Here is a 13,078-nt window from a genome sequence, read left to right as displayed (position 1 = left end):
CCCTTCCTTATGGGTGTTCCCCTCCCCACCCTCCCCCCATTGCCGCCCTCCCCCGAACAGTCTAGTTCACTGGGGGTCCCAGAGATTTTTAGCATTCAGTTAAGTATATGAAGGACAACTAGCCCTCCACACCCTTTAGCATGTCTTTAATCCCTGTGTCTCAGTAGGGAAACCAAGCAGTCTCTCCTCAGTCTGTTCTCTAATGAGTAATACAGTATTAGCAGTAATTATTCTCGCTAATCCTTAGGGCTATCACAATGTAGGTGTGTGTGTGTGTGTGTGTGTGTGTGTGTATGTGTGTGTGTGTGTGTGTGCGCGCGCGTCTGTGTGTATATCTGTGTGTGTGTCTATGTGTGTGTGTGTCTGTGTGTGTGTGTCTGTGTCTGTGGGTGTGGCTCTGTGTGTGTATTTTACTGGGAATTGAACCCAGGACCTTATGGTGCTTTGCTGTTGATCTAAGTGCTAAAACCTGAAAGATTCTCTCATTAGCATTATTGGGAGTATTTGGGATCAAATCTAGGGCCTAGCATGTGTTAGAAAAGCACTTTATGCTGAGCTGCACCCCTAACCTCCCTCCCTCCCTCCCCGCTCCCTACTCCTGGTAGTGCTAGGGCTGAACGCAGAGCCCTTGGACCGGCCAGGCCAGTGTTGACCACTGCTTTGCGGCTCTAGCCCTGTGAAGTGTTACTGTTGCCCCCACATTTTTACCAGCTAAAGGAGATTACCTTTTCCAGGGGTCAGAGACTAAATTATAGGTCCTGGATTGAATTTCCACGGTGCCATACTGTCCCTTTGAATTAAGCAAGCTAACTCATTGCTTACAGTACATCAGAGCCCTGGCCAATGGCAGTGCCATTAATTTGTATTCTCTGTAAGTTTCTGTGAAAGAGAACAGACAGACTAAGGAGAAATTATAGGCTGGCAGACTATTATTTATTTGCAATGATGGTCAATTATCTCTTGAAAATACAAAATAGATAAATGGGGATGTTGTTGTTATTGTTGTTGTTAACTCCAGCCTCCCTTTCTTCCTCTAAGTACCAGTAGCCTAGTTTTTTAATCAAGTTCCTGGAATCATTTTGCCCCCACCCCTTGCACTTACCTATTTTATTTCATAAGCAGATAGAGTTGTCATGGCAACCTCAAAGGCCCAATTTGCCATTTTGTGGACATGTGAACTCAATGTAAATTGTTCGTCTGCCCATATTTCCCTTTCAGGACATGGCTGGTAGGAAAACATAAGGCCATTTTCAAAAGCACTCTTTCCAGTTTCCCATCTGAAGCAAAATGTCAGGGAAATAATTAGACCATGGCAGTGTCAAATTTTATTGATCCAGATGTTCTTCCTTGGAGTCTATGTTTCTTGAACATGGCCAAGAGCTGGTCTGTGCTTATTCAAGGCCTGGCCTTTCCAGGGACAAACATAATGAAAGTCCAGCCAAGGGAAGAGAGATGACTGGAAATGGCAAAGAACAAAATAACAGAGAGTGATTTGTTAGGACTGCAGGTGGGGCAGGGCTATGTCTGTGTGTAAGGAAGAAAGGGGAGGAAGGTCATCAATTTGCCATGTTCCAGAAAACCAGATCAGCTCTGGCTGAGCCTGTGATGAGTCTGCAGCTGCATGCAGTCCACTTTCCCCAGCCCAAAGATGGAGAGCACAGGTACAGAGGAGCAGAGATTCCCTCAGTCCTCAGAGGTTGGTCTCCTGCGTAAATAAATGACAATCCACTTCCTTGACACTGACTGTTGAGTTTAAATGAGAACATCGAAGGTGACAACAATGTTGAGAATGTCTTGAAACCTAGTTACGGTTCCCACTCACATCCCTGAATTCCTGCCTATCAGCGGATCTGGTTCTTCGCCCCATACTTGCAAGCACAATCATGATTTCCTAACTTCTCCTGACAGTAGACTTTGATATCTCCTACTCTTGGTCACCATCATCATTTCCAAATGAACTGTTAGAAAGGAACGCTCTAAATGTCGGCATTCTTAGAATGCCTAAACGGGAAAATATCTGATGACAATTCTTACCAACGTTGGGTCTTGGAAGGTCTCTAGTTCCTATTTCTTATAATCTTGGTTGTATTTTACAAATGTCACTTGGGTCCATGTTGGGTTCACCTAATGTCAAGAACTTTGGTGGTGACGTGGTGATCCCTGTCAAACAGAGAGAGAAGATAAACTGCTCAAGAAACTGGAATTACTTATCACTTGCTTAGGTTTCACTCCCAACCTGTATTTCCTTCCCCCCAAAGTCCTTCCTCCCTCCATCCCTCCTTCCCTCCCTCTTCCCCTTCCATTTGTAATCTGTTCCTTTAGCCAAGGTTCCAGTCTGCATGCCAGGTTGTAATTCCCTTGCCTCTGCCTTCCAAGGGCTAGGAATACGCGTGCTCTGTGAAGCCTAGGTCAGGTTCTGTTGATCTTCACGTTCACCCTTTGTCTTCCATATAACTCTTTTAGATTCAGCTCATTGAAAGCATTAGTAGAAAACTTTCTGTCCTGCGGGAGGCCCAGCGTGGGCTACTGGATGACATCAATGCCAACGCTGCCCTTGGAGAGGAGGTGGAGGTCAACTTAAAAGCTGTCTGCAAGTCCAATGAGTTGGAAAAGTATCATTTGTTTATTGGAGACCTGGACAAAGTGGTCAACCTGTTGTTGTCACTCTCTGGACGACTGGCCCGGGTAGAGAATGCTCTCAACAGCATCGATGCTGAGTCCAACCAGGAGAAGGTACAGATGGGGTCCCTGGGGGATAAATGGAAGAAATAGCCTCTTCCACCTTTAAGGGGGACTGAAAACAAGCATCAAAGGTGTAAGCACTAGCTTTATAGGTGCTCTGAAGTTTTCCTCCTACATTTTAGCTGTGTGTGACTATAGGCAAGTAGCCTTACTCTGTCTCCCTTGCTTCATTTACGAAATGAAATAAGCATACGATCTGTTTCCCGTATTTTCTGTGAGGGCTGAGGTAATCCAAGTTAATTGCATAAAATAGGGTCCCAAACAGAGTGAATATGGAATTAGCGCTAGCTGCTAATGGGGGTGTGGTGATGGTAGTGATAAAAGTGGGGGTAGTAGCAGAAGCAGCAACAGTACCAACAACAGGAAAAGCAGCAGCAGTAGCAACAGCAGCAGCAAATTCGCTTCTGATCTCCTTACTGCAAAGAGGCCCTCTGGTACAGGTTATTTCATTCGATGATTATATTTGAATTAAACTCCGTTACCTTTCCCTATACAAGTGGCTTTGAGTCCACAGTAAGAGCTCCATCCACACGCATAGACACAAACACACACCACACGCATGTCCACTCATACAGAGACACCATAGAGAAAGCATCGCTGTGCTGTAATTTGTTCAGTAATGGAAGGGACTTAGATTGGCTTTGTCAGAGGCTTCCTCTGTGCCAAGCCAAGTGGTAGTCCGTGGTTTAAAGACAGCCTAAAAGATAGAAAGAGGGGGTTGGGGATTTAGCTCAGTGGTAGAGTGCTTGCCTAGCAAGCGCAAGGCCCTGGGTTCGGTCCCCAGCTCTGAAAAAAAGAAAAGGAAAAAAAAAAAGATAGAAAGAGGTGATTACACACCCCTGTCCAAAACTGCTGTTGTGCTTTTCTTCCTCTGGCTATGGGAAAAGGGAGGTTTGTGCATGAATGTAAACTTCAGAGAAGGGAATCTAAGGCTGATTAATTACCAAAATGCGTAGCTGCTCTGTGACTGCTTCCTTGGTGAAAGACTGCTGTGCAGATGCCTCGTGATCGGGATGGCATTTAATTGGTCCTCTGCTTCCCCAGTTGGTGCTGAGAGAGAAGAAGCAGCAGCTGACGAACCAGTTGGCAGATGCCAAAGAGCTGAAGGAGCATGTGGACCGCAGGGAGAAGCTGGTGTTCAGCATGGTCTCCCGCTACCTGCCGCAGGACCAGCTCCAAGATTACCAGCACTTTGTGAAGATGAAATCTGCTCTCATCATTGAGCAGAGAGAGCTGGAGGAGAAGATCAAACTTGGAGAAGAACAGCTTAAATGCCTCAAAGAGAGCCTGCACTTGGGGCCCAGCAATTTCTAATTACAGCAGAAGTGTGCCATTGCACCAGTGGAAAAGGGCTCTGTCTTTAGGAGCAGTTTGTTAGCCAAGTATATCGAAATTACTTAGCAGATGAGTCCAGCCATCTACCTTGGCCAGCCATCAAGGAGAGCCTGGGAAGGCCCCATGCTTCTCTCCTATGGAGCTGCAGCGAGGTATGGCTACACTGCCATGCTCTTTCTCAGTAAATGAGACTTAAAAAGTGCCTTCATCTCTGTACCAGAATACCAAAGACTTCACAAACTCAATGCTCTCCCTTGCCACACTACCCTCCTACCCTCTTGAGGTTCAAAGCTAAACTACCAGTGCAATTTTCCCTCTTCCCTAGGGATAGTGACCTAGCTAGCCATTGTCCACACAGATGTGCTTGACTTGAATACATTCACCTCACACCAGTTTCAGGGCCTCTGTCAAACCTGGCAGCAGGAGGCGCGGAAGGGGAGGCTATATATAAGGGGAGCAAGCATGGAGTCTACCTGTGTATTCTTCCTCCCCTCTAGTAATAGGCTTAAACCAAGTGGTTCCATGTCTACCCTCCCCAACACCTAGTTGTCAGCACTGTTACGGTGGCCTTCACCCTGTCTTCACATGATGGACCTGTCTCTTTGTATAGTATCCTGTCCTGATATCACTAGGAGTTTCGTGCCAGGGTTTCGCTCTCCAAGCCTCTAACATTTCTCTATGACAGTTGACTTTGCAACACAGCTTCATTACTGGGGAAGAGGGTTTTTATCGTATTTCAAATGGTCTTTGATTGTATTTATTATGTTTTCCTTTTTTTTCTTAACTAATGAGACAAGAAAAAACAAGTTAGGCAGAAGGAAAACGTAAACCCTAAGTCTACCCTGGCTAAGGAAGCGAGTGCCAAGGCCTTGAATTCTTCCTACCACGGCTTCTAATAGCTAATAAATCTCTCCCTTGAACTTATAGCCTCCCTGCCATAGCTTAGCTATGTGCTTCCTTAAGGGCTGGATGACTATTACCTTAACATTCCCAAGTAGAGTTCAATGGTTTTTAACTGCCCTTTGAAACCAGAGTGGTCTCCTATAACTGAAAGATACAGGATACATGAAGGAAAGAAAGCGAGTGTGGAAGGCATTCGCCTAACAACTGCTTTTCCAAACAGTGGCTAGCTCAAGGAACTAAAACCAGGAGAGTATTTTCAGGCAGGGCCAAGCCTCAGAGCAAATTATGATTCATCCAGGATCTAGACGTACACTATTCCTCCTGTCTTCGGGGCCTATGTAGTAAAGCATCCCCTGGGGCGGATGCCTGAAATCTGTGATAGTACCAAAGCCTGTAAATAGCGCAATTGTTAATGTCATCACTGAGGGCACTAAGAAGGGACTAAAGAAAGGCTGCCTGTATAGCATGGATACACTGGATAAATAGATGATTGATGATCCAAGTGGGATGGAGCAGAAGTTCATCACACTACACAGAGTGGCACATAATTTAAAACTGATCAGCCATTCAACTCTACAATGTTCCATTTAACGTCGTCAACCATGGTTGAGCATGAGAACTGAACCTCTGGCAAGTCAAACCACAGGTAAGAGGGATTGACGTGCAAAGCACTGAAGCTGTTGCTCTCGCCAAGACCTGACATTGGTAGCCAGCTTCTGTCCTGGAAAAGCGTTCAGGTGGGCAATTGCAAGAGGGGACTTATCACCAAGCCACCCTTCTATCTAGCTCAGTCTTCTGTTCCCTGCTAACTGGGGACATTCCTTGATGATATCGCCTAACAACCCCCCAGAAGCCCAAAACAAACCAAGCCCTGACATTACCACCTGCTACCGCTGAGTTCCTCAGGGTCCGTGGACATTCCCTGTAGCTTCAGTGTTACTTCATTCAACCAAAGAATTTGCTAAGGAACTTCACGGCTGCTACAAATACCGGCCACCGTCTTCCATTCTCTGCACACTGTGTCTGACAGCTATGGGAGAATCTTGGCTGGCAGGGTATTCTGAAGGGGCGGGAACATTTTCTGTGAGCCATTCGGTATGCTTTTTAGTGCTGCCGCCTCTGCAATAAGCACTGTTTATCTATCAGTACTGCCATTCTCCCCTCAAGTGCAAGATCACAAATTATTCAATATAACCCTAAGAGTATACTGAGCGGTGAAGCTCAGTAGCTGCTATGCTGTGCTGTGCTATGCTGTGCTGTGGTACGCTATGCTATGCTGTGCTATGCTATGCTGTGCTATGGTGTGCCACACAGTACTGTACAGCGCTGTGCCGCGTTATGCTGTTCTGTGCTATTTTGTTCGGGATGGCTGTGAGTTTACCCAAAGGAAAATTGAGAGAGGTAAGGAACTGCTTTGACTAAAAGCCACATTTGCCTTACCTTTTTTATAATATAATGGACCCTAGGACAATCAATAAGGAAGTTAAAATGTCTTATATTAGGATAGTGAGAGTTATGTGGTCTGTCATTCCAAGATGCGTTTGCCTACAGTAGAACAAGGAGTGGTCACTTTACTGGATATCATGGCCATAGGTTGGGTATTTGTAGCCCTCGTTAGGTTTATTATACCTTAAGTATATGATACCAACATACTATTAACTGTGGTTTGTCTTTGTTTGTTTGTTCGTTTGTTTGTTTGTTTGTTGCTTTGGCATTGTTAGAGATGGAACCCAACACCTTATGTATACTGGGCAAGTGCTGGATCACTGAGCTACGGCCCCAGCCTTAATTCTCAGTTTTTATCACTTGTCTCACCTCAGAGTGGTTTGTACAGTTGCATTCAGAACACAGGGTGAGTTTCCAAAGCATTTGAAAGATAATTTCAGAACTATACTGGGTTCCAAAGCTCAGTAGACCGAACTAACACTGGTATGCCCTACGCCTGCTGTGGCCTTTCTACAGGGGTGGGCATCGCTGTAAATTGCCAGTGCTACTTGCCATGGGTTATCTCTCTGGTCTTGGTTTCTAGGATCAGTCATCTTACAAGGCCTCTGAGAAGATAGCAGCATGAACTTAGGTTAAAAGATTGACCCGCCCCCTCAAAAGTTGCTGATTGGCCCCTCTTTCCCTCCAAATATTTTCATAAATCTCATTGGATAATAGGAAAGAAGAGTAGTGGATACAAAGGAATCGATGCAAGGTTGCTATCCTATGCCTATTCCTTTCCCAACCCCAGGACTGTAGATAATTGACTCCCCTCAAGTCCCACAATTGAAGACTCAGCTAAGAGAAAAGTAAATACCCAAGGGTATTTACCTAAGGGAATAGGATGGGTGTACTGAAATTAAAGCCCTAAAAAGGGAGAGATTGGGTGCACAGGAAAGGAAAGAGAATAAAAAAATGAAAAACCTCTTTGAAGATTGGCTTCATATTTCTGTTTGCCATTTGACCTCATGTGCCAAGAAAGGTGCCTAAGGGGTACCAGAACCACACCGTCAACTCTAGGCTCCTTGGATATACTCCTTTTCTAGTAACAAGCCTCAGATGGAGGATGTCGAGTGTCCTTCTGGCTGTGTCTACCAGTGTGGAACATGGTAACTCTCTCTCTTTGCCAGAGGAGCTATGTATGCCAGTAATAATTATGTGGCAGAATATTGTACTATTTGAAAATTAAATCCTTAGAAGGGGGTGGGGTGTGGGGCAGTGTATATAGATAAAGAATCAGTGTTTGCTGTATAATTTCGGGGAATTTTCTATCCAATGTAATGCTATTATTTTTCTGAATCTTAATGTTCCTGCATTGTGTCCTCCACCACTCCCACCATGGCTGGCATTGATGTGCCTGCCATGTTGTCATCAAGGGTCAGACTTCAATAAAAGGTGCTAAGGACAAAAGGACTTGTCTCTGATGTTTTGCTTGTGGCATTGAAATCCTCTAATCCTGGTGAAAACAGTAAAAGGGACCGTGGCTGCTTATCTGTAGTCTTCCTCACATAGCTGTATGACCAAAGTCTTATTCATATTCTTAAACTTATAGCCTGACACCTTAGGGATAGTTTTAATAATACTCCATTCATTGTCACCAGTAAAACAACAGGGTTTGCCATAGCCCTCTTAGTAGAATAGGTCTGAGAGCTCTATTCCTGCTGTCACTACCGAAGGATAAAAGTAATCAGCAGTCTTACCCAGCACTAATACGTTACAAATGTAACCCAGAAGACTTTTATTGTCTTGATTTTATGCTTATCCAGTCTTTCTTGCCTCATATTAATCACAGATGTCCAAATCAATTAATCAAGGTTTCCAGATGCGAGGTTGATATGTCTCTTAGCTTCTTTTTGCACTGTGATAACAACAGTATATCTGAGACTGTAATTTACAGTAAATAGTTCTAGAGGCTGAAAAGTCCAAGATCGAGGGTCTGGCGCCTGGTGAGAGATTTTTTTTCCTGTGCCTCATGACAGAAGGAGCAAGAGGAGAGAAAACAAAAGGGATCAAAGTCAAAGCTTAAGGTCTTTCGTAATCGGTAGCAATATAGTCTTCAAGGTGGAGGCCTAGGCCTCAGTGTCTCCTATTAGTCTCCCATCGCAGTTACAGTAAGGATTAAGTTTTCAAAACCTACCTTTTGGAGAAAGATCTAGACTATAGCAATATACAAACTCAAAGGAGCAATCTGAAAAGGAAATAAAATAATCCATGACAAAGATAGGATAAATGATTGAGGTGATGGCTGTATCAATTACCTCATGTGATCTACACATTGATAATATATAGAAACATCATGTTGTACTCCAGAAATGGATACAATTATTGTGAGTAAATTTCAAAAACAAAATAAATGGGTTTAAAGGGGAAATAGATTGATTCACCATAGCATAGGAAAGCATAAAATACCTGGAAATATATTTACAAAAATGCAAGACTTTTCCATTAAAAATAAAATGCGGATAAAAGAAGTTGGGGAAGCTCTAAACAGAAAAATACCCCATATTCATCATTTATGACATAATATCGCTAAGGTGATTATATACCTCAAACTGATTTGCAAATTCAACCTAATTTTATGGAAATTTGCTTCATTTGCTGAAATTTCAGTAGTATCCTAAAATTTATACAGAATTGCATGGATCTCAGAATAGCCAAACTAGCTTTAAAGCAAACAAGGTACAGAACTTAGACTTCCAAATTTCAAAATGTATTAAAAGTAAACAGTACAGGAGATAGTTCTTTATAAGCACAGGGACATACATTTCAATACATTGAAATAAAGAGAATTAAGAAATAAACCTTCAAAATTATAGTAATTTTCAACAAGGGGGCCAGGTCCAAAAAGGAGCAGAGGACGTGGCTCAGTAGGCACTTGCAAGCATGAGGATCTTAGCTCAGCTCTCCACCATCACTGTAAAAGCAGGGTGTGAGAGGACACCCCTAAATCCCCTGTGCTGGGAGTCGAAGACATGAGCGCGCTCTCTAGTCAAATCAGTGAGCTCCAGGTCTACCAAAGAGATTCTCTCTGAAAACAAGGTGCAGAGCAAGAGAAGAAATATCACACGTGTCCTCTGGCCTCCACAATCTCTGACAAATATGAACCTATACACAAGAGACATACATACAATTGAGACAGTTGTTTTTCTGTAGTGTTGGTCTCACTGGGTACCTAAAGAGGAAACCTAACTTTGGACAAAAGACACTGCTCCAAAGAATGTCTGCTTGGATTTCTGTACTATAATAGCATTACACTGAGTAATCTAAAAAGAAAAAAAAAGCTTTTTAAACATACAAAGTACTCTCATAACTGGACTTGGATAGTCCCGCTCTCCCTGCCAGTTACAGGTGATGGATTCACATTTTCTAGGCTCAAGGATGGGCGGCCTCTGCATGCCACAGGTGTCTGAGTGGCAGCACGGAGCTTGCTGGGCAGGAGGTAGGCGCAGATCAACTGGGTCAGCTATTTAAAGGTGGTCTGCAGCACTGGCCGAAGGGGCACTCGAAGCACTGTCACATAGGTGCCCCGCAAGCAAGCCCAGAAAAGCAGCTCAGCCTGGGGAGCCTGGCACCTCTCCCACAGTGAGGGCCAGGCCAGGCAGGGGGTGCTCCACGTTTGTCAGGTAGGGCTCCCTTGTTCAAATCACATTCATAGGCACAGCTTCAGACATCAGCAGGACATGGAGAAAGCAGGCTGACCTGGCCACAGCCCCACATGACCCACCCATCCTCTCTAGGTGCTGGTGTTTCAATGAGGCCCTGAGGGGAACGGCAGTTGTCTTCCACCCAGGACCACGCATAGGCCTCCCAGCTTCTCTCTCCCCAACAGGGCACTGTGCAGGGAGCCAAACAAAACAAAATAAAACAAGACAACAACAACAACAAAAAAAACAAACAGAAAACAAAAACGAGGCACGGATGTCCAGGCAAACTCTGGCTCAGGGGACCCAACTGAAGCACATGATCTTTAAAAAAAATAGCAAAACCAAAGGACAGACATGGCCCCCCAGAATGAGCCCTGACAGGTATGCCTGCAGCTCCAGCCAGAGTCCTGCCTTCAGCAGCTAAGTGCATGCTCCCAACAGCAGGGCTGCTCCACAGTGATGCCAGCTGCTGCTGTCGCTGCTGTCACTGTCCACTGAGAAAGGCCAACTGCCCTTTGGTGCATCTGTTGGCGTAGTGTCCTTTTTCACCACACTTGTAGCAAGAGACTTGCTCCAGCGGCCAGGGTCCCATGTGCCTGCACTGCTGTTTTGACTCTGCATGACCTCAATGACCTGTGGGACTCCCTTTGTTCGAGGCTGTGTCTGCTGTGGCAGGGGGGATGGCTCAATGGTTCCCATGGGCAGTTCAAATCGAGGGTGTATGAATTTACACGATGCTCCCCCAGGGCAGAATCCAACAAGGTAGTTCACACAAAGGACTCTCCGGGTGTGCTGATACCTGCACAGGGGACCGTGCTTACAGAAGCTGCAGTCATACCAAGGGCAGTCCTTGATCTTGGATTCAGGGTCCATGTGCACAAAGGAGCAATCCTTACCGCTGCATTTCCAGAACTTGGAATAAAAGTAGCACTCCAGCATCTTGGTTATGTCATATTTATGCAAGAACTCACACTGGTCCCCTTTCTTGCACAGACCTCTCAGCCAGTGTTGGCATACAACTGTCTTCTCACCACTAATGTGGCAGAATGGGCACATGCCCCCTTTGCCACAGGCAGCTTTCACAAAGAATTCACAGACAGCAGCCCCAGACTTATCCATGCTGGGGAAGGACAGCTGCTGTGCCCCGAGCTGCTGCTCCATGGTGATTTCTAAGGCGAACTTGTTATGATCTATGGTTCCTGTATGGCAGCTGTGACCTCAGGCCCAGCTCCCCCTCAGGTCTCTCAACAGCTCTCTGCACCTCACACCACCTCTCCCTGTCCCCCTCTCACTTGCCGCTGCCTACACTGAGTAAATTGAACAACAAACACTGGTTTCTTATAGTTCTCAAGCACACAGGAAGTCCATGCCAGCACTAACTGAACTTAGTGGCCATCAAGAAAAGGGGGAGAAAGAAGAGGAAGGATGAAGTTGGGAAAGTGTGTTAGATACAAATACAAGAAGATTTGAAAGGGGGATGGAAAATATGATCATGTTTCATTTGTATACATATATGAAATATTCAGAGAATAAAACAATATTTTTTAAAAGGATCAAGGTAGAACAGAATCAGTGTTGATAAAGGACCACGTCCTATTGTGCAGATGGATCCTCTCTGTACCCTGGAGAAATAAATTTGTCTCTAGTCTTTTCTGTTTCATAGAAGGCCACTAATCCAATTGAGGGCTACGTGACTGTGATCTCATCTCCACAGAACTGTTTCACAAGGGCCCCTTCTCTAAATGCTGTCATCTTGCAGAGCATATAAATTTCAAGAGGCTACAAATATTCGGTCTGTAGAAACATGTATAAAGTAAGCATAGATAAGTGGTCATGTTTACGCTTCATACAGATATATAAACAGGCACCATAATGAAACCCATTTATAATGTATCCTTTATACCTGCCAAGATAGGTACAATAAAATGATTAATAAAAACTAAGTAGTAGCAAATGTTAATGAATCTATAGACAAATCGGAGTGCTCAGACATTGGTTTTTGTTTGTTTGCTTGGTTGGTTGGTTGGTTTGGTTTGGTTTTTAGTTTTTGTTTTTGTTTTTGTTTGTTTTGTTTTGTTTTCCAGACATTGTTGATAGGGATCGAAAGTGATGAAGACACACCAGAGAACAGCTTGATAGTTTCTCAAAATGGTAAAGCAAGTTTCCACAAGACTCCGCAATCCTACTCCTCTGTATACACCTAAGACCAGTGAAAGCAAGAGTTAAAACGGTGTACTGGGCTGGAGAGATGGCTCAGTGGTTAAGAGCACTGATAACTCTTCCAGAAGTCCAGAGTTCAAATCCTGGCAACCACACAGTAGCTCACAACCATCTGCAATGGGATCCGATGCCCTCTTCTGGTGTGTCTGAAGACAGTGACACTGTTCTCACATACATAAAATAAATAAATCTTTAAAACAAATTAAAAACTAAACCATGTACATGAATGTTCAAATCAACATTATTTATAATATAGCAAAAGGTAAAAATAAATACCCCACTAACTGAGGAATAAATAAACAAACTTTGATGTCTATGTAGTGGGTTATTACTCAGCTATAAAAATTGATAAAATATTGATAAATGCTACAATAGGGATGAATCTTAAACAAAATTTTTCATTAATTATTCACTTTATATCCTAATCACAACCCCCTCTCTCCTTTCCTTCCAGCCCTACTCTTACAAATCTGCCCCCCATTACCCCTGCTCTTCTCTCAGAGAAGGGAAGCCCCCCCCATGGGTACCTCCCCACCCTGGAATACCTGGTCCCAGTAGGACTAGGCACATCCTCTCCCACTGAGGCCCAACCAGGCACTGCAGCTAGGGGAAGGAGATTCAATGGCAGGGAAAAGTCTCAGAGACAGCCCTGCTCCAACTGTCCTTCAACATATTTTATACTAAGTGAAAGTGAACCAAAAGCAAAGGACTGTGTTCTATGATTCAATTTATCAAAATGTGTACAATAG

General features: G+C 44.3%; 1 protein-coding gene and 1 pseudogene across 4 annotated transcripts in view; one reads left to right on the top strand and one right to left on the bottom strand.

Moving 5' to 3' along the window:
- Positions 1 to 7,875, top strand: part of Shroom4 (shroom family member 4) — a 211,295-nt gene extending 203,420 nt beyond the window's left edge. For 3 of the 4 annotated variants that reach the window (XM_039099796.2, XM_017602065.3, XM_006256763.5), the window contains 2 exons: positions 2,464 to 2,733; positions 3,787 to 7,875. In XM_039099796.2, coding sequence (XP_038955724.1) covers positions 2,464 to 2,733; positions 3,787 to 4,056 — 540 coding nt within the window. In that variant the 3' untranslated portion in view covers positions 4,057 to 7,875. The remainder of the gene's footprint in view (positions 1 to 2,463; positions 2,734 to 3,786) is intronic. The other variant, NM_001191730.1, reaches the window with a different exon arrangement.
- Positions 7,876 to 10,542: 2,667 nt separating this feature from the next.
- Cpsf4-ps1 (cleavage and polyadenylation specific factor 4, pseudogene 1) lies at positions 10,543 to 11,300 on the bottom strand (annotated as a pseudogene).
- Between the last annotated feature and the right edge of the window lie 1,778 nt (positions 11,301 to 13,078).

The sequence above is a fragment of the Rattus norvegicus genome, chromosome X (assembly GCF_036323735.1).
Source record: "Rattus norvegicus strain BN/NHsdMcwi chromosome X, GRCr8, whole genome shotgun sequence".
In the NCBI taxonomy this organism is placed as follows: Eukaryota; Metazoa; Chordata; class Mammalia; order Rodentia; family Muridae; genus Rattus; species Rattus norvegicus.
This window is presented reverse-complemented; position numbering and strand designations above follow the sequence as displayed.